We start from the raw sequence: 27,962 nt of genomic DNA, 5'->3' as shown, positions 1-27,962 counted from the left end.
AACGAGCCTCTGATTAATGAGGCTTGGTCCGCCCCCACCCCGCCCGGACCCGGGCCTCCGCGAGAGAGGGAGGGGACGGCGGGAAACGCAGCCCGCGGAGAAAGGGAGCAAGGCGGGGGTGCGCGGCCCGCCTTACCCCCGCGCCCATTGGTCAATCAAGCCATCCGTCGGGGGGCGTGGCGCCAATGCGGGCAGCGGGGCGGGGCGGCCGCGCAGTGTGTGCCTGCGTAACGCCGAGTCACATGTTGTTTTGCTCTTCTTAGTTCAGTCACTCGGTGCGCGATGTGTTACTCACTGTGCGGCGGGGACGGCGACGAGCCCGGGTCGCCGTTGGCAGCAGCAGCAGCTCCGGCAACGGCACGGACCCCGAGTGCCCAGGCGCACCCCGGCACCCCGGAGCGCCGTGCGGCGGCGGGACTGGTGCGGCCGTGCGAGCCTTAGTCTCGGCCCCTCGACTTGGGGACCCCGACTCTCCACCCAGCCAGCGAGTCCCCAGGCGCCGCCCGAGAGGCAGCAGCCGCGGGCAGCCGGGCCAGGAGGCGGCCACCGCCGGCGCTGGGCATCCTCTGGGGCCCCGGAGCGCGGAGGGCGCTGCGCCACCGCTCGGCGCCGGCCCCCGCGGGCCTCTCCGAACCTTCCCCACCTCCTGGGCCCAAGGGACGCGGGCTCGAGAGGACGAGCAGGGGTGGAGGGAACCACCCCCGCCTGCGCCCCCTCTGCTGCCCCCGAGCCCCTTTACGCCGGGCTGGGCAGCGCGGCCTGAAGTGCCCGCGATGGCGAGCCCGCCGCTACTTGGGCCCCCCGGGCCGGCGGGCGGCGACGGCCCCAACCTCAACAACAACAACAACAACAACAACCACAGCGTGCGCAAGTGCGGCTACCTGCGCAAGCAGAAGCACGGCCACAAGCGCTTCTTCGTGCTGCGCGGGCCCGGCGCAAGCGGAGAAGAGGCGACAGCGGGTGGGGGTCCGGCGCCGCAGCCGCCACGACTCGAGTACTACGAGAGCGAGAAGAAGTGGCGGAGCAAGGCGGGCGCCCCGAAGCGGGTCATCTCGCTCGACTGTTGCCTGAACATCAACAAGCGCGCCGACGCCAAGCACAAGTACCTGATCGCCCTCTACACCAAGGACGAGTACTTCGCCGTGGCAGCCGAGAACGAGCAGGAGCAGGAGGGCTGGTACCGCGCGCTCACCGACCTGGTCAGTGAGGGCCGCGCTGGTGCCGGCGACTTGGCCCCCGCCGCCGTGACCGCTGGGTCCTGCAGTGCCTCTTTGCCCGGCGTCCTGGGCGGCTCGGCCGGTGCCGATGACAGCTACGGGCTGGTGGCGCCTGCCACGGCCGCCTACCGTGAGGTGTGGCAGGTGAACCTGAAGCCCAAGGGTCTGGGCCAGAGCAAGAACCTGACAGGCGTCTACCGCCTGTGCCTGTCTGCGCGCACTATAGGCTTCGTAAAGCTGAACTGCGAGCAGCCGTCGGTGACGCTGCAGCTCATGAACATCCGCCGATGCGGCCACTCGGACAGCTTCTTCTTCATCGAGGTGGGTCGCTCAGCTGTCACCGGCCCCGGCGAGCTGTGGATGCAGGCCGACGACTCGGTGGTAGCCCAGAACATCCACGAGACCATCCTGGAGGCCATGAAAGCGCTCAAGGAGCTCTTCGAGTTCCGGCCTCGCAGCAAGAGCCAGTCGTCGGGCTCCTCGGCCACGCATCCCATCAGCGTCCCCGGCGCTCGCCGGCACCACCACCTGGTCAACCTGCCCCCCAGCCAGACGGGCCTGGTGCGCCGCTCGCGCACCGACAGCCTGGCTGCCACCCCGCCGGCCACCAAATGCAACTCATGCCGGGTACGCACGGCCAGCGAGGGCGATGGCGGCGCGGCGGCGGGGACCGGGGCGGCAGGCGGAAGGCCCGTGTCGGTAGCTGGGAGCCCCCTGAGCCCTGGGCCGGTGCGCGCGCCCCTGAGCCGCTCGCACACCCTAAGCGGCGGCTGCGGCAGCCGCGCGAGCAAGGTGACGTTGCCACCGGCAGGGGGCGCCCTGCAACACAGCCGCTCCATGTCCATGCCCGTGGCGCACTCACCCCCGGCAGCCACCAGCCCAGGCAGCCTGTCGTCCAGCAGCGGGCATGGCTCGGGCTCCTACCCACTGCCGCCGGGCCCGCACACACACCTGCAGCATCCCCTGCACCACCACACGAGCCAGCGGCCCTCCAGTGGCAGCGCCTCAGCCTCTGGCTCCCCCAGCGATCCCGGCTTCATGTCCTTGGATGAGTACGGCTCCAGCCCTGGGGATCTGAGAGCCTTCTGCAGCCACAGGAGCAACACGCCTGAGTCCATCGCCGAGACACCCCCGGCCAGGGAGGGGAGTGGAAGCGAGCTATACGGGTACATGACCATGGACAGGCCCCTGAGCCACTGTGGCCGCCCCTACCGTCGAGTCTCAGGGGACGGAGCTCAGGACTTGGACAGAGGGCTGAGGAAGAGAACTTACTCCCTGACCACACCTGCTCGGCAGCGGCCAGTGCCCCAGCCCTCCTCCGCGTCCCTGGATGAATACACTCTTATGCGGGCCACCTTCTCTGGCAGCTCTGGCCGCCTGTGCCCATCGTGCCCGACATCATCTCCCAAAGTGGCTTACCACCCTTATCCCGAAGACTATGGCGACATTGAGATCGGGTCCCATAGGAGCTCCAGCAGTAACTTGGGCACGGATGATGGTTACATGCCCATGACCCCTGGCGTGGCCCTCATGGGTGGTGGCAGTGGCAGCTGCAAGAGTGACGACTACATGCCCATGAGCCCCACCAGTGTTTCTGCCCCTAAGCAGATCCTGCAGCCACGGGCTGCTGCTGCAGCCTTGCCCCCCACCGGACCTGCAGTGCCGGCACCTGCCAATGTGGTGGGCAGGGCCTTTCCAGAGAACGGGGCCAGCTACAAAGCTAGCTCCCCGGCCGAAAGCTCTCCCGAGGACAGTGGATACATGCGCATGTGGTGTGGCTCCAAGCTGTCCATGGAGAACACCGACAGCAAGCTGCTTTCCAACGGGGACTACCTCAACATGTCCCCCAGCGATGCGGGCACTTCAGAAACTCCACCCGACTTCTTCTCAGCAGCCTTGCACGGCGGTGGAGAGATGCTCAGGGGCGTCCCTGGCTACTGCTACAGCTCTTTGCCGCGCTCCTACAAAGCGCCCTACGCCTGCAATGGGGACAATGACCAGTATGTGCTCATGAGCTCCCCCGTGGGGCGCATCCTGGAAGAGGAGAGGCTGGAGCCTCAGGCCAGCGGCGTGGGGACCACGCAGTCAGCCAGTGTCTTCGTGGCTGGGGTCAGCGGTGGTGGGCACACCCAGCCTCCTCACTCCGTAGTGCCTTCTCCAGGGAGGCTTAGTGGCAGTGGCAGTAGCCGCCCAGAGGGCTTCCTGAACCAGCGCTGCCGGGCAGTGAGGCCCACACGTCTGTCCCTGGAGGGGCTTCAGACCCTGCCCAGCATGCACGAGTACCCTCTACCGCCAGAGCCCAAGAGTCCAGGCGAATATATCAATATTGACTTTGGTGAGGCGGGAGCACGCTTGTCGCCACCTGCCCCTCCACTGCTGGCTTCGGCGGCCTCGTCTTCCTCGCTGCTGTCTGCCAGCAGCCCAGCCTCATCCCTGGGCTCTGGCACCCCAGGCACTAGCAGCGATAGCCGGCAGCGCTCCCCGCTCTCTGACTACATGAACCTCGACTTCAGTTCGCCCAAGTCACCCAAGCCTGTTACCCAGACTGGCGACAGGGTGGGCTCCTTGGATGCCCTCCTGTCTCCTGAGGCCTCCTCCCGGTATCCGCCACTGCCCCCACGCCCTGCTGCCCCCTCTTCCTCGAAGTCACAGCCACCGCCCCCACCTTCCCCAGGAGAGTTGTACCGCCTGCCTCCTGCATCCACATCCCAGGGCCCCAGCGCTGCCTCCTCTTCGTCCTCAGAGACTGGGGACAATGGTGACTACACCGAGATGGCCTTTGGCGTGGCTGCCACCCCGCCACAACCCATTGTGGCCCCCCCGAAGCCAGAAGGTGCCCGCGTGACCAGCCCCACATCTGGCATGAAGAGGCTTAGTCTCATGGATCAGGTGTCTGGAGTTGAGGCCTTTCTGCAGGCTGGCCAGCCCCCAGACCCACACCGGGGGGCCAAGGTCATCCGTGCAGACCCACAAGGGGGTCGCCGCCGCCACAGCTCTGAGACTTTCTCCTCAACCACCACTGTGACTCCCGTGTCTCCATCCTTTGCCCACAACCCAAAGCGGCACAACTCGGCCTCTGTGGAAAATGTCTCTCTCAGGAAAAGTAGCGAAGGGGGTGGCAGCAGTGTCCTCGGTGGGGGCGACGAGCCCCCTCCCTCCCCCCGCCAGTTGCAACCACAGCTCCCCCAGCAGGCGCGGCCGTGGACACCAGGTCAGCCCGGGGGCCTGGTTGGCTGCCCTGGGGGCAGCAGCTCTCCAATGCGCAGGGAGACATCTGCTGGCTTCCAGAATGGCCTCAACTACATCGCCATCGATGTGAGGGACGAGCCAGGGTCCTCGCCATCCCAGCAGCAGCACCCGCAATCACATCCACAGCAGCATCCGCATCCCCAGCCTGGCGACAAGAGCGCCTGGGGCCGGACCCGTAGCCTTGGGGGTCTCATCAGCACTGTGGGGGCTGGCAGTGCTGCTGGGGTGTGTGGGGGGCCAGGCCCTGGAGCCCTGCCCTCCAACACCTACGCCAGCATCGACTTCTTGTCCCATCACCTGAAGGAGGCCACCATTGTGAAAGGTGAGGCCCTTTGAGCTTGTGGCTGGTGAGAGGGAGGGTGGGAAAGTGGCTGAGCATCTGTGGGTTCATTCCTTTTCTCTTTTTTGGTAGCTTGACCTAAATGCCAAAATTTTGGCCCTGGCTTCTTGTTTTGTTTTCTTTCCTTTCGGCGCCTGTGTCCTCCTGTTTCCCCAAAGACCTTGCCAAAAGCAGTCAGGTCACCTTTGAGTTGAATGTGAAGCTTCCTACTCAGGAGGCAACTATTTGTTTCTTTGGCCCAACACGTTTCTTCTTTCCCACAGTCCTCTTCCCATCTGTTAACAGTGGACATGCTCCCCCGGTCACCACCCCTAAGAGGCAGCAAACACAGCCTTCTTGGTTTGAGAGTGGGAAGGTTCTGCTAGGAGGGCCCTGCTTTGCTGACTGCTCCCCGGCTGGTAACCTTCCCTTTTTGTCCTCCTGGAGCCACGCCCCAGCTGATTCTCGCTGAGCCTAAAGTTTTTAAAAACAGGCCCAAAAGTCACTTAGGAAATGAACATCCATTTTTTGTGTCTGCTAAAGGGAACAATTAACCATTTATAGTTTACACACAAACTATAGGGGCTTTTTCTCTCAGAGACTTTTTTTTTTTCCTAAAGAAGCTGAAATAGTAATACTGCTGAAACAGCTTAAAAGAAGTTCTCAAACTTGAAAATATCTGGGAGTCACCTGGAGAGTCTGCCAACACCAGGGTGGCCAAGCTGTGTAAAGCCCCAGAGATTCTGATGCAGTGGGTCTGGGGCGTGGCCCAGAATGTGCATTTCTTAGAAGTCCAGGGGTTGTGCTGATGCTGCTGGTTGGGGGACCATCCTTTGAGAACGCTGCCCCAGGTTAGACTCACCTGAGGAGATGTGAGAAATTACTTATTGGGCCTCACCCAGACATATTGAGGTAAAACATCCAATGGGCAGAGCCCAGGCATGAGCATTTTTCAGTTGCCCAGATGATAATGTGGAGCCAGGATTTAGAATCAGTGCTTTAGAGAAAACAAATGAAGACAGCAACATGGGGCTTTTCCAGAACAATTGGATAGGATGGGGCCCCGTATGTTCTTCACATTCTCATCAAATATCCATGAGGAGAGAGAGACTGCTTGCTTTGCAGCTGGTGGTGCATTCTGACTGTCTCAAACTTTGAATGGTGACGGGGGAGGGAGAGAAATAAAGGGGCTGGGGATGTTCAAGAGAGTTTCTTCTTTAATTTTGTAGCTGGTTCTGTGCAGGGTTGCTAGTAAGATAGAGGCTCTGTGGGAACCACAGAACACATGGTAGAGGATGCCTTCCTAGGTGTTTGCCTGAGGTCAATAGCCTGCATAGGGTTTCAACAAGATGATGATCAAGGTGGCTTGGGGATCCATATGCCTTTTGTTCTTAAAGTAAACAGACCAGTTTAATGCTGTCTAAATGCACATATGTTTGATAATATCCATGGGATTTAAAATTGTAGCTGTAGGGTAAATACCCAGTTATTCTAATGTAATAGAAGAAAAGCTGTTTATGTTTTTATTAAAACCATAGGATAAAAGATGAAAAGAATTGCAGAATTATCAGGAGTGTGGTGCTTCAGCATCTAATTAAGTCACTTGGAAGTTTTCAGAATGTGTCCCATAGATGATGACTCTCAGCTGAAGGTCACTTTACTTGGAGTTACAATAAGCACTACAGGTACCCCTGAAAAATTGTTAGCGTGTCAGGGAGTTAAAGATTAGTTGCCTTTCCAGACATAGACCATACAAACCCACCAGCATAACTAGAATTAACTGGGGCAAAAAATACATACACACACAAATTTATTTGGTATGCCCAAATGGGTATATGCCACAGTGAACATGAAAGTACATTTTGCTGAAATCTGATTCTAATCAGAAAAACAGTCTGAGAACATAACACCTTTTACTGCTTTTGGTGAAGTAGGCGGTTAAAACCTGGACTGGATTCAGGAGGGCCCCAGGAGTGGGTTCTTTCAGTAACAGGAGGAGTGAGCTGGAGTGTGCGTCTGCAGGCCTAAAAGGATTCGAGGCCTTTCTGATAATGTAGACACATTCAGAAATGTGATTCATGTATGATATAATGCCCTTTTCAGACTAGGGAAAATTTTAAACTGCAAGAGATAAGTTTAGTTAGAGACCTGATTTAGCTTGTTTTGTTTAAGGTTTCCCACCAGTATAAAATTCCTTTCAACCTATAGGATTCAGGATTCTGAAATCAAAAAAGCAGTTTGTATGTTTCATGGTGGTTGAACAAAGATGAGAGATCATTTTGGTTGCTGTTTTTCCAAAGTCTGTGTGGGCGTGCTGGTAAACACTCTTTTAAGGAGGAAAAGGGCTCTTTTTAAGCAAAATTGATAAATGCAATTGATACATTGTGCCAAAACCACATTTTAAAAACTGGACCACATGCTAAATGGACTTCTAGTAAACTCATTTGAACACAGAGAATAGTCGAATAGGAAAGAGGAGTGTGTCATCTTAATTAATGTGGAAGCTGAATTGTGGTCTGTGAGGCCAGGGGAATATTTAGAAACTGGGAATGGACATCCACTTTTATCTGACTCATGTATGCCCATGGACATTTGTTTGGGGTGCTCATAAATAAGAAGTTCACAGGACATTAGTGTCCTCTGAGAGAGTGACTGCTAAAAGGAAGACTTGCAAAGGATTTCTTTGAAGATGAAATAAAAAAGAACTTCCTGGGTCATTGCGTGCAGTGCCCTGGCTCTCAGAAGTGGCATATGTTTGTTTCCACATCGAGCTTCTTGGGTTCTGCATGGAAAAACTGCAGAATAATTTAGGGTCACTTGGGTAGTGTTTGGTATTTGCATAAGTGGTGACAAAGATTAAGGTTCCCGCAATGTTTGATAGTTGTTTACAATAGAATTGGGAATGGGGTGGGGTTTCAATGCTAAGGGTAGGTTTATGTAAATAATATAAATATATTAGCCCAGAGAAAATAAACATTTACTCTAAACTGTGCATCTCATTTGGGAGCAGGGGAAGTTTATTTCCCATGCGTTTTGTGTGTGTATATGTAGAAAAATTGCACCAGTCTGTTAGTGTGTTGTTGTTGAAGTAGAAGTACATTACTGATTTGCTATGCTATAAAACTGCTTTTTAAAAATAATTTTTATATATTTTTGTGTTTTGTTTATAGACTGGTGCATATCATAAAATATGCTATTTTAATGTTCCTTTAGTGGGATTTTTATTCTAAAATTGCTTTTTCTGTGTGTACATGGCAGATTAGATAAGAATTGCCACTGAAAGCATCTGTATTTAAATTTTGTTTGATAAAAGGGACTGTTTATTCATATCCTATGGTAGTGGAATAAGAGAAATGTTTTTACAGGAACAATACAGTCATGACTTATGTTTAAAAGCATTGCCTGTTGAAGTCTTAAAGCAAAGAACTTGAACACTTTTAAAACGCCAGTGAGATTGCTTGACAAACCAACACCCTATATTTTTTCTGTTGTGCATGTTTTTCTGTTTTAGCTGGCTAGCTCTTGTCATAATAAGACAATAATGTGCACTGCTCCTACACTATTCCCAGGAACAGACAACTAAGGTGCCAATGACAGAGCTGTCATTTAGAATGGAAGGGCAGATAAAGTGCTTCCCAGATAAGGTCAAGTTAAAGGAGTTCATCATCACCAAGGCTTTATTATATGAAATGCTAAAGGGACTTATCTAAAAAAAAGATCAAAACAATGAATAGTAAAATGACAACAAACTCACAACTACCAACAACTGAACCTAAAAAAACTAGAACAAAAACAAACGAAGCAAACAACTAGAACTGGAATGGAATCACAGAAATGGAGATCACATGGAGGGTTATCAGTGGGTGAGGGAGGAGGGAGAATGGAGGAAAAGGTACAGGGAATAAGAAGCATAATTGGTAGGGACAAAATAGACAGGGGGAGGTTAAGAACAGGATAGTAAATGGAGAAGCCAAAGAACCTATATGTACAACCCATGGACATGAACTAAGCGGGGGGGGGGGGGATGCAGGGCAGAGGGAGATAAAGGGGAGGAAAAAAATGGGACAATGGTAATGGCATAATCAATAAAATATACTTAAGGAAAAAAAACACAGGCTTTTGTGAATGAAAGTCACATGACTTGTTCTATTTTCTTTATTAAAAGAGAAACCTTTACAAAATTAGTACTTTGCAGAAGGAAGCATGCACCGCCTGTGGAACACTAAACCAGAAATCAGGAAACCGGGTTTCTAGTTGCTGATCTTAATGAGCCATTGTGTGACTAGATGGAAACCATTTAATCCCTTTTTCTCACTTTCTCTGCCTGTAAAATGGGATAATTATAAGCCTCTCCCTTCTGTGTCACTGGGTCACTGGAAGGTCCAAGAGATAGTAAACATTAAGAGTGTTTAAGATCCTCCAAGTAAATGTGCTGATATATCCAGTGATGCTATTGATACTTACTACCTTGAAATTATGAGAACATACAGGAAAGACACTTTTGTAAATGGGTGTTTTAATTTTAAAAATGGAGGCAATCAATACCTTCTTAAATGTTTGCCTTTTCTGCTTGATTGCTGGTTCCACCTCAGTCTCCAAGAACCATTGTTTTTTTCCCTTCTTTATTTAACCTGAGATTTTTTTCATAGATAATTATCAATTGTAAGGAAGGAGTGTTTTAAATTACATAGTAAATTAACAAGGAAAATAGCGTGGTAATCCTGAAACTATACTAAGACCATACTTTTGATTACCTTTTTTGATTTGTTTACATATTAAGAGATATTGTCAAGCCTGGAGTTTCATTCTTTGGGTTGATTTAATTAGGGTGGGCACTCTTGCACTGTTTTGATTTGGTTGGTTGTCAAACACAGTAGGAAAACCTCTGGTGTTTGGTTCTTCTGTTCTTCCACAGACCCCCTCCCCCTAAAAGAAATTTTAATAGATAATTAATGTCTTATGTTCTTTTGAACTATTAGTATCAAAATGAAGCTCTTTCTGAAGTGGAGAACTTGAAGTTTTAGTAACAGCTGGGGTATAATGGGTTTTCTGTTAGAATTCCCACTAATGCATTTTCTGTAGAAGCATAGTTCCAAGAGCTAGTTAACTTTTGGTATCAGATTTGGCAAGTGGAGAGGTTTCTTTGTTTTGTTTTTTTGGGTAGCACAGAATCAAGTGTTCCCGTTTCACCTTAGAAACTTAAGGGAAAATGTAACTTTACTCTTTTATCTGCATTGCCAAGTAGAGTGGGGGAAATACTCAGAGGAAAGCAAAGCGCTGTGCCCTGCCCCAAAGCCAGTTCTTCACCGAGGCCACTGTAATGGTGAATTCTCTGCAGACTTTACTACAGACAGGAGCACAGTGTGTATTTCTGTGCAAGTTGGGCAAGGCATTTTCATGCTGGCATTTTAATAAATGAAGAAAATTTCTGAATCTCCGTAAATCAGTTCATGCTCCTTGTCAGTGTCAGGTTTTGTGGAAACAGTGCTATCCAAATTTAGATGGTAACACTCTTTCTTTGTTTTAATTTTGTTCATTTGAATGTGTTCTTTGAGATTGCAGTGGATATTTTGAATCATTCAGGGTAGATTACTGGAGACAGAGTTCAGTGGTAGATTTTTTGTGAACTGGTGAAGGCGTCACTCAAGGTGGAGGAAATGCTCAGGTTGATAACTGCTACTTACTTGATTTTTTTCTAGATAGCTACAGAGACTTATATTAACTGTGCGCTAAAATAAAAGACATAGAACAAAGTTTGACTAGAGGGAGTTAGAGCTTGTGTTGTGTATTGCTTTGTTAGTAGAGAAAATACAAGATACTTTTCTGTATTGTATTAGAACTGAATTCATTGAACTGTGCTGAAATATAATTTGGTAAAACTGATAAACTGCTTGTTTACACATGATAAAATAGTTTAAGGATTCTGATTTCTATTGGGCTAGAAAAATATTAAATTTGTACAGTTACTTACACATGTCCACAGACTTTATGAAACTTGGTCAAGAAGATGTATCTTCAAACTTGGTCCAGTTTTCTTATGCTATATGCAGTATTTATACACAGGGACAAAATTTATAAAATACTTCTTACTTACCATGCTGTTACTGAAATTTGGAATATTTGGTCAAATATTATAATTCATTATATACTTTAAAGATAAATGATCACATGCATAGCGTTTTGTAAACACTGGGTTTTTAATATTGATTTTAAAGAGCATTACATTTTCTAGAAATAAATATTTTAGGGTAGGGTATATGTGTTTCTGTAGTCCTGCTCTAAGAGGTTTGATGTGGAGGTTTTCATAACTGAAACTCAAATACCAAAGAATGATGTGTTCTCTAATTATGATAAAACTTTATAACCTGAAGTGTAATTATCGTCGTATATTTTAATCTATCCATATGGTATTGATATAAATACTTTAGTGAACGATTATGGGGTAGTGTTAAATTTCAATTTTTCAATGTGTAAAAATAGGGATTATAATAGATTTCATTATAGAAGTGATTTGAATGGTTACCTTAAAATCCATGTTTCTATGAAGAATGGCTTATGCTTTTGCATAGTATTAATGGATAACTTATAATACAGGGTGGGACAGAAATAGGTTTACAGTGGTTTGTATGGAAAATAAATAATAGTACAAGAATAAACTCTGTTTCACATACTCACAGCTGTAAACCGACTTTTGCCCCACTCCATATTTGTGAATGTAACACAGTGCTTTATCTTTACAAATTTAAAAGTAATTATTTAAATCAGTTTATCTTTTGCCTCCAAATTATAACTAACAATCCCAGAACTTGGTGGGCAATGAAGGATTTTTGAAAGAATGCTACTGAAATTGGAGGTGATAAAAATATAATCATTATTCTGATCAATATTAAAAGATAAGGAAAAAAGGTAAGTACAAACCCCTCTCCCCTTTGGAGCAAAATAATTATTTAAAGTTCAAGAGGTGTTTTCTTCACTTTGTAGTGTTAGGGCATTTTCATATGTGTAGTGTCATGCAATACTCCAAAAACTGTACGACAGAGGCGGGGCCACTTGGATTGCCATTTTTTTCTTTTTTGAAATAAGGAGCCTGCAGCTTGGAGAGGTCCAGTGACTTCCCCAGGATTCTGGAGCCACAAGGAGTAGCGTTGGGCTTAACTATGCAAAGATGTTCCACCAGCGTTTTCTTCCGGTTCCACCTGGTACCAGCTTCCAATCCCTAGACACATTGTATCTGCTTTGGAAGCTTCTATGCAACAGTTACATTAACATTTTAGTGTAGACTCTACCTTAGGCAACTTTCAAGTTAACATTTTTTTTATTTCACTTGGCTAATAGTTACTTAATTTCTCTTCTTTATGCACTATTCATTCAGAGGAAAATGGGGATTTCTAATTGGAAAGACTGGACATTGAAGGAAAGCCTCCTATTTTTTTAAACCAGTTTTTACACCTGCCAGTTTGAAAAGCTTAGGATTTGATATTACTTTCAAGGCTCATTTTGTCAGTGAATTTTAGGGTTCAGTGAAGTGGTTGGATGGTCATCTGTTCTGGGGGTTTCCTGTCTCACTTCCTGAACTTCTAGTGCTCTGGAACATGGAAAATTGATACTCCTTCTCCTTTTTGTTTCAGTAACGCAACTGTATATCTTACCTGATAAGATACCTCTACCCCCCACCCACCCCCACCAAATACATTGAAACTCTTTCCACACAGTGTGGTGACACTCAGAAAAAAAATATATATACAAGATTATTTTGAGGGGAAAGGGTTGGGAACCATTGGTATAATGTAACTTATTTTAAGGTTGTGAAAACAGAGCCCAAGGGAGGTCGAGTGTCTTTCTCAAGGTCACTGATTTAATTAGTTGGTAGAGATGTTTGTAAATATTATCAAGAAAGAGTAGGGAATTCTCTGTCTCTGTGAGTTTTCTGTGTAGTGATGAATAACTTTCTCCCAGGATGTGGCCTGTGCCCTCTTGAACAATTTAGTATTTGGGGAAGTGTTCTCCATCATTTTACTTTGGAACATTTTCGTAAATGCTTTGACGCATAGACCAGGTGCGCTAGTGAGTGGAAAGAGAGGGCGCGGAGGCCCCTTAACGAGGAGCATGGTGTAAATCAGCGAAACAGGGCTGCTCACAACTGTGTACAAGTAGTGTTACTGATGAGGCAGAAGAATGAAGTTTGGTAAACACTCATGATCGTTTGCGTGCTTGTTAAAAAAAAAAGGAGGAGAGAGAAAATTCTTGGGAGAATTCAATTTGAAAGGCCTCTGTTTGGGAAAATGTAAGCCCTTGCTCTTTGTAGATTGGTTTGCCCTGGGCTGCTGATCTGGTATCGAAGGGGTCAGCTGGTGTCTCTGTGGCTGCTTGAGGTGTCTTTACAACGCATTTATTCTATGAGTAGAATATTGTATACCCCTCATTCTGAACAGTCTTCTAGAAATGTACCGTTACCCTATTTAATGAGTTTATTTGAAAACCAACCCATTTAGGATTTGCCTAAGAAGACATAGTAACTCCTCAGTTATTGCTAGGTGTTCTGAGGAGGGGGTCATCTCACCACTGCCCCTTTTTCTAAAGATTTCTTTTTCTTGAGAAAACCATTTAACTGAATTTTTATAGGAAGAGAAATGGCTTTTCAGAAGGTCTGCCTTTCTACTGATATGACTCTAACCCCATGTTTAAAAGAATAAAGAAGACCTAAGCAAACATAAAAATTCATAAGCTGTCCGTATTTTTCAGAAATGTAATGAGGCATTGATGGCCTTGTGCTCCGGCAGGTGACTCAGGGTTTTGTTTACATTCGCTGTTTTTCTCAGTAGCATCCTCGGAGAGAGTACTTCCTCCCTAGCAGATGGCAGCCTCAGGGCCATGCGCCTGCCATTATAAGCAATGTGCAAGAGTAATGTACCCAGCATCTCTGTTGACAACAGGCATGGGATTAGAGACTGTCTGCCACACAGGACAAACAAAATAAGGGAAGGCCTTTTCCTTCTATCAGGGATTAATGGAGTGATGAAACTACTTTTCAGGTTAAGAGGAAAGGAAAGTTCAGAACCCCCTTATAGTATTGTATCAGTTGATCACTTACCAAGTTAGGTAGAAAAGCTGACAGGGTGAAGGTTCTGATGTGCTCTGTAGGGAATATTCATAAATTAGCCCAGGAGGCTGTCCCCTGGGTGAGGTTTGGAGTCTCCCGGTGAAATCTTGCCTTCCTCTGAGGACCTGGGCATTGAGCGCTGGCTGCCCTGCTCGGTGCTGGTGGTGGGGAGTCACCAAAAATAGGGACTGAAGTAAGTCACCGTGTGATGCCTTTGAATTCCCAGGTCTGTTGTAGGGGCCACCCCCAAACCCATCATGTGAGTTCCTCCACCCGGCTGTGGCCCTGCCAGGGCCAAGTGCACACCCGGCCGGCCTCCCGCTTCCCTCGCCTTGTTCAGGGCCCCCAGAGCCCCTTGGTGGGCGGATGAGTTGGGGAAGCTGTGAGGTTAGGGAGAAGTTTGGAAATAGGCCAGGATGTTCTTACTAAATTTAAAAACGATGCAAATAATACTTTAGGAGTTCTGGACAATAAGCAGGATTGAATAAGGCATGGATTAGAGTGGGATGAGCAGCTTGAATTTGGTAGAAGTTTAGAAGTGCAGGTACTAGCCCTCTGGTATACTGTGGACATTGTGGAGTTTTTGAACTTAGAAGACAACAGAAATGCCTAGAAAGGAAGATACTAGTGGCCAGTTTCTTACACCACAGCCTGGATACATTTAAAAAAACAAATTACTAAAGTGATTTGTGGTAATGTTATGCTCTTGTTTTATTCTTATATGACAGTAGCTTTTTAAAATTGTTTTCCAACATAAAAGTGACCTACAGTCACATTTTTGTATGTAAATAAAATTAAACAAATCCATAAACTTTTTATATGCTTTTCTCATTATATGTATATCAAATAAGTTTGGTGAAACCTCAGCAAAGAACTTTTGTTACTTCATCAAGTAGACTTCAAATAAATGGATAAATTGAAAATATTCAGGTGTGCTTTAGAAAAATACATTATTGCAAAAATGCAAGATCTAATCTTTTTTTTTCTTTATGGTATTATAAATCCAGGAGCGTAAATTTGTTATATAGTTAGTTTCAGAAACCTAACTTGAACTATTTGGGTAAACAAAAACAAATTTAGAACTTTAATAATGAATGGTATGGATATATGAGATAGGAAAGCCTGACAAACTTATAAACATTAATGAATTTTAAAACATTCTTTAGATCTTATTTATTTTGGCAGATTTTTGAAATGAGCATTTTCTTTTAAAGTTTAACATTTACATAGCTTCCAAAAGGCATTTTGGTGTTTGGGTCATATCAAGATATTAAAGGTGCCATAGAACTGAATCACCGTAATTCTGTTTTACTTCTTATCATTATTTGCTGTTTAGCTTATCAGTAATGCTGGTTTATTAGGAGTCTTAGTTCCAAATGAAATAACCACTGCAGTAAAATATCCAAGTTTCCCCAGCATGGAGCATTTAATTAAGTTTCTGGAATAACTCTGGGTGATAAGCATTCATCTTCACAACTCGAGTCTCCGCAGTTCAGCTGGAATCTTCAGGTGTCCTGGGGTCTTCAGCCATTTCCTAAAGCTGGAAGATGGTTGGCATTTACGCCAGTCAATTTATTGAGAAGTCATTGTATAGCAGCACAGGGGTAGGCTTGCTGGGGGGTTACAGGGAAATCGGAAGCAAGCCTCTGGCCACTCAGCACCTCTGTAGTCAACTTGGACAGTACCGCACTTAAGCTGGTTTCTGGGCAGCCGCTGTGAGCCCTTCACGAGGTGCCCGCTCGTCAGGCATCCTTGGCAGAAGACAAAGAGTGGAATGTCCCTGCTGGGGTTGTGGGTGCACTTGCTGGAAAGTTCTGAAGGAACCATTCAAATGTTTAGTCCCCTCCCTACACAGTCTTGGGGCCACTTCGAAGAGGTTGAAATTTATGGATCAGTTTTCTTCTCTGAGAAGCTATAGGTTTGATGTTGCTGGGGTCCCAGCTCCTAGGGGTTGGTCTGCTCTAAGCTCTTGGCAGCCTTGCCTCATAACTATCCCAGTGTTTCTCTTAGTGCCCAGACTTTGTTGGCGATGGTAGTATTCCAGAAACTTCTTAATGATGGGTTATGGGTTCCCTTACCTGTGTATTCCGAGTCTGCTCTGCTTACCCTTAACTGTTGCTTTAGAAAGATAGTTCCTCTTTAATCTGTGTGATATGATATCTTCCTGTCGACATCGCTTCTTCTCTGCATTCAGAGCTGCACATGTAAGAAAGCTCACATTGAAAATGGGTTTAATATGCTGCTTGCACACAACTGTGCCTTTCCACAGAAAGTAAACATTTAGATTTTAATGAATATTTTTCTCATAAGTAATCCACAAACATTTAACGTAATCTTCATTCTTTTTATATTTTATGCTTTAAAATTACTTAATTTTAATCATCCTAATAATTTCCAAATAGGATTATGTTTTCATAAGAAACACATATAATAATGTGCAGGTGGCTCTGAAGCCTTTTTTAAAAAACCGTGTATCCCGTCCTTTTTACAGATATCCATGATCTGCCCAGGAAAGCCCCCTTCTCCTCCTGTGCAGAGGAGGCCTCCTGGCCACCAGCAGCCCCCTCCACTCATAAGGCCGCCTGTTCTGAAAACCTGCCGCTGCTGGACGCTCTGCCCTCCGCCACAGCGGCCCCTGTAGTTGGAGGCGGGCAGTCCCATCTGGCGGGGCAGCTCTGTGTTACCAACCCATCAGGCTGATGGAGTCCGTGTCAGGTGAGTTTCCTGTCGTTCTTGCCTTTTACCACCTTTTATCTGTTCTTTCCAGAAAAAAAGAAATAAGCAAAAAAAAAAACGACAGGAACTTCACTTAAAGCCTGCTTGGGAGAGCCGAAGGGTGGGCTGTGGGGCAGGAGGGATAGGAGCAGAAAGGGCTGGATACGCCTTCACCTTTCAAATTCAACCAAATTGTTAAGTTTTCTTATTTTTCATTACGAAGAGGCTATTTATTGCATCCTAAATACTTTTAAAAAATATTTCACTCATTTGAACTATATTAAAGTACAGGACAGAAGAAAAAGGTTTGGTTTCCAAGCTAAAAAGAGAAAAACAAAGTACTGAGTCTTTAAGTCTACCTTTGAAACCTAGGAAATAAACGTAATTTTGAAATGTGTTCTGCATACGAAGTATTGTAGGTGGCAATAAGTGCTCTAGATAATAAAGTGGGGAAGGAAGAGAAGGAGAAGGTAACAACTTGAATGCAGTGAAGAAGCAAGTCTTGTAGACATTTAGAGGGAGAAACCATATAGGCAAAAGGAATGAGTACCCATGCAAAGCCCCTGGGGCAGAAGATTGCTAGTGTATGTGCCAGGATAAGAAGTAAACCTGTGTAAAGAGTAGCCGTGCAAAGGTCCTGGGGCAGAAGATTGATAGTCTATGTTCCAGGATAAGAAGTAAACCCATGTGGCTGACAAAGAGGGGTATGGATGAGAGTCAAAGTGAAGTGAAGGAAGTAATAAGGGGCCATGTAGAGCCTGGCCGGCCTTCGTAAAGATGTTAGTTTATATTTAACAGTGTAAGAGAACTGTGATCTCTTTGGAACAATATATAGAGCATTTTAAAACTTTTCTCCTGGGGCCATCTCACTCTGTCATAGTGCCTTTTCACTTAGCGAGGTATATGTCTACCCTTCAATGTCTTTTTCAAAAATAATACATAAGATGTGAAAAAACCTAAAAGTTTTCTAGTGGATTGAAGATACTGAGATGTAATTGAAGTAGGGAAGGCAGCCAGAAATTTTCACAAGATAAACAACAAAATCAGAGTGTTAAGTGTTTAGTCATAGAACTGCATACTTGATTACACAAACATACTCCTAAAGCACCTTATAATTTATAAAACATTTTTAAAATGGTATTTAATTCTCAGAACCTTCTTGAAGGGCAGGTTCTTATTATTATTCTTATTCTTTTAAGGAAAAAACCAAGGATAGGGAGGTCTAACCTTGGGTCTGCTGAGGCCATGCTGAGAGGCCTCCTGTTACCTGGTTCTGTGTTTTCTAGGTAACACAGTACCTTTGTGAAAAAAAGGGGAGGAGGAAGGAAGGAAGGGGAGGTGGGAGGGAGGGAAGGAGGGAAGCTGGGAAGCCGGGAAGCCGGGAAGCCGGGAAGCCAGGGCAGGGGCAGGGGCAGAGGAGAGAGAGAGAAAGAGGAATCCTGGGACAAACCGGACAAATCTCTTGAGCAGTGTGCCCTCTCACTCCGAACTCTCCCTTACCCAGGGTATTTGAATATTCTGCCTTCTTGTAAGCAGTGCTAAATTCAGCCTATAGAACAAATTGATTTGATGTTTCAGCTGGTTTGGAAACTAAAATGATTGGTTATTTATTAGTCTATATACGTATTTCATAGAAAGTCCACCTTAAGAAAGGGCTGATAGCTGATAGAGTGAGTTTGGAGCGAAGGGTGTAAAACCTGAAAAAATGCTAGTGTGCTGCTTGTAAAAGACCCTACTCTTCTTTTAGCCTGTCTGTGAGGAAAATGCACATTTCATAAACCGACTCGGGTCAGTTATGTCTTTATCTGCACCAGAAGAGTTTAAATGTCAATATCTATTTTGGTTCATCTTTGTGTATAACCCAGAGAAAACAGAAAGGCAGTGCCCTGTGCCTTGACTAATCAGAGCCCAGCTAGCTGATGGGCCGTCGTACAGGCTGGGCACATGCGACATGAAGAGGAATTTGCGCATTCTCTTTCTGTGCAGCTGCCTGCCCAGGGACACATGCGGCCCCTGTCCGGGCGTTTTGTTCCATCCACAGGGTGTGTAGAAAGCAGCTAGGCAAGGCGCGCTGTGCGGCGTTTGAGAACTATTAGCTTTACATGGCCTAGAGTTACCCCCAGACAAACAATTCTACTTCTGTTCTGCTTCTCTTCCATTAAAACAAGTTTATTCATTTTATTCCGGGAACTATTTGCCATTGTTTTTGTGCATTCATCAGTTGTTTATGTGCTCCTGAATTTGCAATTGTTCGTGATGTCATTCATGGATATAATTTTGAATGAAGAAAAAGCTGTGATGGCAAATGTGCTCAAAGATACCACGGCTGTGGCTCCACAAATTAGCCCAAAGAACAGGGTGGGAGGAGCCAGCTTTCTTTGGCAGCAAAGGGCTCCGCGGGCTTAAGAAGTCTTTGTAGTTCAAAACAAAACATGTGGTTACATGTGTATATCATTTAAAGGTGCACGAAGAAAGCAAAAGGATCCAACCACAAGATGCACGTCATGCCAGTAGCATGTGCTTTGTGGCATATGAAAAAAATATATGTGAATTGTTTATATTATTTATTTACAAATTTTATACATAAAATTTCATTTGGTAGTTTTACAATGACCCAGTGAAAAATTCAGGGCAGAAGGATAATGTCCCCATTTTCATAAGTGAAAACAGGCTGGTGTGGTGGTTCCTGGGCCTCAGGACCCTAAAGCTGATGGGGCCAGTGGGTTTCCACACCCACGTCTTCTTGAGCCATGGAACCAGCATGTGGTTTTAAGGTGTGGGCACGGCTTGCCCTGAGTCATTCCAAAGCTCCTAGGAATGCCTTTGTGGTGGCTCGTTGTGGAATGAGCACTCTGACCTATGCCGGGGCACAGAGTTTGCACTTCCATTCCTGAGTAGGGTTTGACCTTGAGCCTTGACCTTACCGGTACATCTCAAAGGGTGCCCATTTGTGCATGGGCTTTTAAGTTAGATACAGCCTTTCTCCCAAGAGACAAAGCTGACATCCTGTATTACGCAGATTTTACAGACCCTACACCAGGAGGGAATTTACCCACATTTTAGAAGCAGAGGCTGCTCAGGACACTGCATTTGTGCCCAGTGGAAGCTCAGGCTCTAGGAGGAGGATTGGCCCTCTCACTGGCTCAGTGGCGTGGGGAATAGGGGATGGCAGTGGATTACGCAATTTTTCTTTAATCTTTTTCTTTCCTAGAATGAAAGACAAGCACTTCACCTATTTTCAAATTACTGCATTTTTGTTAAAAGTATAAAAATCAGATTATATTTTAGAATCCCAGGGGTATACTTCCTTAAGTATACGCACAAGTATGTTACTTATTCAGTGATATTGTAGAGGGTATTTGAGTTGTATTGGGTATAATTTTAGACTTCAGAAAATACTTATTTCAATTTCAATGGCAAAAAAAGTAAAGGAATTGAATCATAAAACTAAAACAAAGCTATTGCAACTTTTAAATATTTAAACCTTTGAAAGAAAGGTTCATTTGTAATGACATAAAACAACAAGCTACTGGGGATAGATATATTTTGAACAAATTGTTATTCTATGTTACCTTAATTTCATAAAAAATACTTAGGTTTAAAAACTTCAGATATAAGCAACATAAACATTTTTGTAGTGTAAATAAAATACATATTTTTACATCAGTATAAAACCATAAGTATAATGTTGTTAAATCTGGGGAAAAATTATATTGTACATATGATATTTGCAATTTTGAGGCAAGTTATTATCACTTAGCCCAAATATTCTTATTGTTTTGTAGGGCAGACATGTAATGCTTATCTTCACATTTTCAAATGACCTAAGAAAGAGAAAAGATTTGGGCCCTTTTGAATTGCAGATCTAATGTGTATAATTTTTTACCTCTGTTAAAGTTGAGACGGTAGTAGTGTGGGATATATTTAGTAATAATCAGAGTTATTCAGTACTTTTGTGTTATGCATGCATGAGAAGCCACATAGAAGAACCATAAGTAGGGGAAATTAATTCCAAAAGTGTGCCGGCTTCATAAATTGTTTCATGACTTGCTTCCTCATTTTCAGTAGGGTCTGTAACTGGATAGCATGGTTTTTAGTAGATAGTATTGCATTTCTAAAGTACGTAAGCTTGCAGATAATTTTCCAAGGGGGTATCAATTAGTCTCCAGGTGTAACATACAGATGGAAATACACAGTGTTATTTTGACAAATTAGCTGTTCTTTCTTCTCATTGTCTTCCTTTTGTCGTGGGGCATACAGTCTCTGTCACAACCACTCAACTCTGCTATTAAAGTGTGAATGCAGTCATATGCAAATGAATGAACGTGGCTGTGTTCCAGTAAAACTTTATTTGTAGAAACAGGCAATGGGCCAGATTTGGCCGTACTTTGCTGACCTCTGTCTTAGAACACCACTCTCAGGCAAGGTCTTTTCTCTTGGGCCTCAACCAGTTCTAAAGTTTTATTCTCCTTTAGAAGATATTTTTTTTTAGCCTTTTTGCCTATGAGAAATGGCACAGACCACATGGGTTTTTGTTTCAAATTAATTCAACAAAGCTGTATAAGAACCAAACAAACATTGTGCCAGATGCTGGAGATAGGCATGGTCCAGCTCCTTGATTGGCAGAGGAGACAGATCCACAAAGCAGAAATTCATTGTCTGTGCAGTGTTTTGTGTCATTGGGGAGAGTTTTATAAAGAGCTCACAGGACCATGTAAATGTGTAAACTCTGAGCCCCCAGGTGAAAACTGCAGACCGCCTTCCCCCTCCTCCCCGGGCCCCGCCCCCCTCTCCTTGTTTGCAGACAGTGGCAGCGGTGGCCCCAGGTGGAGCGGTGAGAAAGGTTCCCTGTGAACGTGGGGTCTCTCTCATTCCCTGCTGACCTTCTCCAAGGCTTTGGGCAAATGACTGATGCTCCTTCGCCTGGATTTTACCTAGAAAAGGTTAACACTTTATAATTTAAGAAAAGAGCCCACCAGTAATTCAGGGGGCATTTTTGCCTCCTGGGTGTTTTGTGCTGAAAAATAATAGTGTTTCTCCTAAGATGTGGGACACTGCTGCTGCAGGTGTGGTGGAAACCCTTACCAAAGAAGGGTAGCTTTTTAAGAACAAGCATGTAAAAGAAACAAATACTCGTGTTCTGATATAAAGTCCGCTGAAGTTCTATGAACTATAAAATTAATAGAGATAACCATTTGGAGGAAATGTAAAGAGCAGTAGTTAACAGTCCAGGAGGCCTGGTTACTCTAGTCTTTGGTGATTAAGACAAAGTCTTATGTGAAGGAATAAACAGGAGCTAAAGAAGGAGAGATACCTTTTATTAACCCAAGCCTTATATGAAAACTAGATTTTCTCATTGTCTCATCCTGTTTCATGTTGTGTCATTAACGTCAAGTTACAACTTGATGCTAGAAAATTTCTTTAATAACAAGCATTCGGAATGAAATGATTTTAATTGTCAGTGGAAGTGATGAGCTCATATAAAAGAAAGTTTTAAATCTTTCACAAGCAGGGTTGGTAAAGTAATTTACAGCCCCCATTTGTCCTGGGGAACTTGTTTTTCCATATTTTCCTTTTAGGTGATTTTTTTTCCAATTTAAAAGAAAAGTTCCAGTAACTGTTTTTCTTAGAATCTCTGGCTTGTTTGTTATCACACCCAACCTTAACTTTTTTTTTTCTTTTTCCTTGTATATTCTAAGAATGTTTTGCTTTCAGTAAAGTAAGGAGATAGTGAATTATCAGGCTTATTTTTCTAGGAATTTCTCATGTAACTGAAAAGTTTTATTTTTTCCTCATAATGCTATGTTTAACAAAAAAGGTCTAAATAGGCCTGAAGGACATGTTTGGGCTCATGGAAGAGTTTATTTCTTAATCATAGTTGCTACAAAAAAATTTTTTTTTACAGTATTGTTTCATTTTGTCATGCGAATCAGTGTCTGTAGCACTCTTAATTCAGATATGCCTGAAAATGTTCCTGAATGGATTTGCACACTGGTTCAGTGTTGCTTACCAAAGGCCCACGAGGCCCTGTTCCCTTCAGCAGTGCCTTGGAGCCCTCCATGGGACTCTGTCTACGTGGGGCTGCCCGTGAAACTGCATTGAGCTCCAGGGGGCCTGCATGGAGCCTTACATGGGATGCAACATGGGCTCTACCTGATCTCTACATGGAGCCCTACATGGGAATGTATGTGGAGCTCTACCTTCTAGACCTGATGTTTCACTGTATTGTCCATTAATATGATTGGAATCATGGAGCCCAGCACCCAGGTGGTATGGCATGTTAGTGTTTTGACATTTGTGTGTGTGCAGCAAGGGAGCTTTCTCATTTGTTTTAATGACAAAGTTTGTCAGAGTCCTTCCGTCTTCCCTCCCCACCCCCCTTCCTTCCTTCCTTGTAAAGTAGGGTATATAGAAGGCCTGGTCCTTAATGGATCCCGCCTTTACTCGTCATTTGCATTCTGGTTGCTCTTTTAAATGGAGTAGAAGTGGAATTATCACTAGGCCCCCTAGTTATGACAACATTGTGATAACTGATACATGAACATCATTGGTCATATGTGAAAGAGCAGAAAAATAAAATAATGGGGAGTAGCTAGCCTGCATGACCTGCCATATGGAACAACTTTAATCTTTTTAACTGAAAGTTTTGTTTTAAATCAAATAACTCTAGATCAGTGCTTCTGTGAATGGGATTCTTTACAAAGCAATGTCTAAACTACAGAATTACACTGTAATTATATGACAAATTCAATGAGTATCAATAAGTTTATTTTTAGATGTGTTACCTCTAGGAGCAGAATCCATGTAGGTTGTTCTATAATTGCATTCATGAGCAACATGTGCTTCTTGCTATATTTCTTTTTTGTTTTGCTGCGGCACCTAACATATTCAAAGAATGTCTCCCATCTTAATGAATATTCAGTGTGGAGTGATCCTAAAATTAATCATTTGTTCTTTGCTTCTACTAGAATTAATATAGATAATAAAATAAATAAAATTTTGCTGAATCTCATCATTAGGAGGCATAAATATTTAAAGGTTGAATAAGTCAAATCAGTGGTGTTAGAAGACATTTTTTTTCCTAGTCTGGATGAACCAGAACAATTTTCAAGGGGAGGAATAATTTAACTTACTTTAAAAGTAAATAAAAAGGCAAAAGTATGTTCACCTTCCTAGGTTCCAGCTCCTGCCTCTCTCCTCTTTCTCTTGAGGATGGAGGATTGTCATCTGGGGAGGGGTTACCAGTGGCCTCCAGACCTGGGTTTGATGTCGGGATCCCCTGTCTGATGAAAGCGCCTGAGCGACACCACCTGCTAACGCTTTTAGCCCAGGCGTCTTTCCTGAGTAGTTTCTCACCGCCTTTTCCTTTTTCTTTGACTGGTTCCCTTCTTGTGGTGCTAGTTCAGGGTCCTTGATGACATGCACACCAGAGATTTACATCTGGCTCAGATTGGAAAGGATGCTTTAGATCTCCATTGAGGCACATATCTTCTGTCTCCGGCTTTCTTTCCCTAACATTAAAAAATTGTAGTTAGATTTTTGAAACAGACCCCTCTTTTTCTCTGTGCATTCTTAGTGAGTATTAACCTTTCACAGATTTTTGTTGGAATCCTTTTGCTCAGCAAGCCATAGTCTTCTCAGTCTGATATGGGGGTACTCCCAGCCTTTTCCTCGCTTTCTTTCTCTTGCATCTCAGCAAGGCTTGTTTTTGATGGCTAGGTCTTTTTATGTTTGGTGTGGGTGCTTCACCTGGGGGTAAATGTCCTAGGAGTCGGTGCTTAGGTGTTTCAGTGGCAGGCCACTGGGTCGTGTGGCTTGAAGTTCCATGGGCCATGATGAGGCTCACAGGTCTCAGCTTTTTCCCTTTGCAGTGATACTAGGTGTCCATGGAAAGCAGTTGTTTTATAACCTAATAGGAGACAGGTTGCGTCCACACTGGGTTACTCTAGTGCACATCTCTATATTTAAAAATGAGTTGGAAGCACTGCACACTTCATGCTCCAGCAACTGTCTGAGCTGGTGGCCGTCCTCTTTCTGGCTCCCCTGGACCAAGCCTGCCTGCTCCTATCCCAGGTGCCATGAACAGATTCCGCCCCCATGATTCGTACATATGTGTGTATTTATGAGTTTGTGCATGCCCAGTCATCAGAGGCTCTCCCTGGCCAACGTGTCTCTGTCCGTTCCATACCACGGAGACCTGGGGCTGCTTATCCTCCTGGGGAGTTGGGTTCCTTACTGTCCCGACATTAAATTGCATCACTGGGTCCCTGACAGCCCTCACTTCTGTTGCTCCTTTTGGGATAGCTCTCTCCTTTGCTGGTAACCACAGCCTGGCAGTCCTTCACAATCCAGGCGTTTCCGGAGTGCTGCACACATTTCAAAGGGCCGCTTTCACTCCCTCCCGAGAGAAGAGCTGTCACGGGACTCCCACTGGTGGGAATTCTCTCTCACTCATCAATATCCCATGGGCCTCAGTGAGGCCCTGCACCAGAGTAGATTTTTTTTTTTTTAATCTTGAAAGGTTATTGCATGAATAAATGCGTGAATGAATGATTTCTTTGCCTTTATCAGCTCTTTTCTTTCATAATGTTAATGCATAGAAATTAAGGTCTTGATAATTGTACTTCAGAAAATAAAATTATATGTTCAAATTGATGAGTGCTCATGAACATGTAATGATAGGACTTGTTTCATAGCAGTAAAGCATCCTTGAAACTGGAGTAAAAACGGCCGTGGCTCTGTGAGTTTGCAGATGAGAATGGAAAGTAAATTTCCAGCAATAATTAGCCACTCATTTATATGGCTATGTGTTCTAAGTTTGGGGAATTAAAGAACTTAACTTGTTTAGCTGTTTTCAAGATAATGGGGATAGAGTTAACAGGAGATAATTTAGCTAATCCTTAGTGTAAAAATAAAATAAACTGTGACTAGGAATCTTCCTGTATACACATCCACAGGGTCTGAATTACCTCCTCTGGGGGGGGTGGGGTTTGCCTCACAATCAAGACCTGAGTATGCAGTCACTTTAGGGTGAGAGGCAAACCCAAGTGGGTTTTAGCAAATGCTTGCTTTTTAAGGGATATGAACAATGGTCAGATTCTCACTGTAGTGTCTTAGAACTGGAAATGACAATGAATGAAATAGATGGAAAACACATCTTTCCTTCGGAGGACATTTTGGGTCCTGTTTTTTGTTAGGTTTCATTTGCAGAAGAGTTTACCTCTTAAGTCTTTGGAGTGACCTAAGTAAGGTTTTTTAAAAATAATAAGATTTTTTACTTAGCACTGCCTCAGAATGTCACTTTGTAGGGAAATTTTAAAAAGTCATGAAAAGATGCAATATTTCCGTTGTGTATAGACAGCACCCTGTCTTCAAAGGGTTTTGTTTGTTCTGGCCACACACACAGTGCAGTCAGGGCTTATAGTCTGTACCAGGGAACTGCCTGGCGTACAGAGCCCAAGTGGTTGCACATGCTCACTCCCAGTTGTTGGACACACTGGAAATTTCTCTCTTGCTGGGATCTGTCTTCTAAACTCAAGATGAACAGAAAAGAATGAGATTCACAAAGAAGTAAACCAGAGAGTGTGGTGAGCATCTAGAGCAGAATTCTAAATGATCAGAAATACAGGTTATATAAATAAGTGCAACTACAAGGAAGAAAACTTATCTGCTTGTGACAGGGCATGACCAGCTGGGCTCATGTGTAATCTAGTAGCTGCAATTATGAAGAACGGTGAAATGAACAATTCGGTATTTTTGTTAAAAAGCGTAGAAACTTTTTTTTTTTTTTTAAAAAGGTAATGTGCTGTAAAATGTCAAAGTCTGTCCCTTAAAGAAGGACTGTCTCAAGTAAGAATATGATGAAAGTGTTGGAAACTGGACAAAGTTAAAGGAGTTAGTCTTTAGTCTGGAATGGTGGTAGCAATACCATGTCTCCACTGTGCTCAGCATGAGAGTACATATCTTAACCTGGAACATGGGGAAGGTGGGTATATGAAGAAGGCTATATAACCAAGTGTGTCATTGTGGGAGCTTTTGGAAGCTTGGGTTGTTTTAGGAATAAGATAGATTATCTAACTGGAAGGGTTTTTTGAGGGCAGAAATGTGAACTCATAACTTTTCCCACTTTCTTCATATGATACACATTTGCACAGGCAGTATAATTTACAGTATACTGTAACACGTGTTGTGTTTTCTCATCTTCTCAGCAGTTCTCTCGGGAAGGCAGTGGGTTTTTCCCCCTTGAGGAATGAAGATACAGGCACTTAGAGGGGCACTGCTAGGTCGCAGAGTTCCTTTCTTTGAAGGGTAGATTATGCCTCAGTCTCTTGTTCAATGGGATGACTTACAAAAGCACATGTGAATAGTTTTCTTAAATTGAAAATATGAACTTTAGTGGCACTCTTACCCTATTAGTTCTGCCTCCAGGGAAGCTGAACAGGTGTTTACCCATCAAACTTATTTCTGGAAAAGGGAATGAATGAATGCTTGCTTCCCAAAGTGCATCATTTTATGAAAGTCACACAGATCAGAGAAGCAGGTTCAGGAGGATATTTTCTCTTAACTAAAGATTGTTCTGTCCTCGCAGCAGTCACTACAGACTTCTTTTTTTTTTTCAGAGTGAAGATCTGCTCGGCTTTATTACCATGATATCACACTTCAGAGAATCACATTAAAAGAAGAGGCTCAGCATTTTTTTTAATCTGAAGCTGCTCACAATTTTTCTTTTGGATCTGAGCAATTACTTCGTTTTGAAACATCTGTGACTGTATTAGACATGGAACCAACAAGGCAAGAATACCTGCCTTGCTCACTTGTTTCCACAGGGGGCGTTCACCCTTGGGCTGTTTGTGTCGTGTTTTGTTTTGCTCTTTTTTTAATGCAATTGCTAAAGAAGTTATTCTCAAGAAAATTGGATGATTGCATTGGCCTTTTAAATTGTGGCCAGTGTCTTAATTCCTTCTTACTTTCATTTTGGCAAAGCGAATTTGTCCCTCAGCATGCTAGGCGATACTACCAATACCCATTCAAGTGGTAAAATCTGGCATTTACTGGCATACACTCAAAACTACCACAGCGCTACCTCAGTTCCAGGTAAAGCCGGATTTGCATGGTTGGGGGCCCGCAGGACCTCCTGTGTTTCTCTGCTGAATGTGGCACAAGTGCGGTCATCAGCCTTATTAAACTGGTTCCAGTACACAGCTGCTTGTGGGACTCCAATCCAGGTACCTGCGTGTTTACTCACAGACAGAGCCCGGTGTGGGACTGACATTTCTCAATGGGAATGAAATTTGAGATTGGACTTTGAAGATGGATTAATAAATAATAATTATATGTAACTGAAGCAACCTACTTTTGAAAA

At 44.6% G+C, this 27,962-nt stretch overlaps 1 protein-coding gene across 2 annotated transcripts; it reads left to right on the top strand.

The window, feature by feature from the left end:
- The first annotated feature begins 260 nt into the window (after nt 1–260).
- Nucleotides 261–27,962, top strand: IRS2 (insulin receptor substrate 2). Of its 2 annotated transcripts, XM_054574389.1 has the most exons (3): nt 261–4,788; nt 16,377–16,600; nt 27,220–27,962. In XM_054574389.1, exons 1-2 carry the CDS (start codon nt 774–776, stop codon nt 16,583–16,585), a joined length of 4,224 nt encoding a protein of 1,407 aa, XP_054430364.1. In that variant the 5' UTR covers nt 261–773; the 3' UTR covers nt 16,586–16,600; nt 27,220–27,962. The 2 variants fall into 2 exon arrangements, with proteins under 2 accessions (XP_054430364.1, XP_054430365.1); XM_054574390.1 differs by lacking the exon at nt 16,377–16,600.

This window comes from Pteronotus mesoamericanus, unplaced genomic scaffold (assembly GCF_021234165.1).
Source record: "Pteronotus mesoamericanus isolate MK-2021 breed Mesoamerican mustached bat unplaced genomic scaffold, CSHL_Meso_final contig_26, whole genome shotgun sequence".
In the NCBI taxonomy this organism is placed as follows: domain Eukaryota; kingdom Metazoa; phylum Chordata; class Mammalia; order Chiroptera; family Mormoopidae; genus Pteronotus; species Pteronotus mesoamericanus.
The sequence above is the reverse complement of the archived record's forward strand: the minus strand, read 5'-3'. Positions and strand labels throughout refer to the sequence as shown.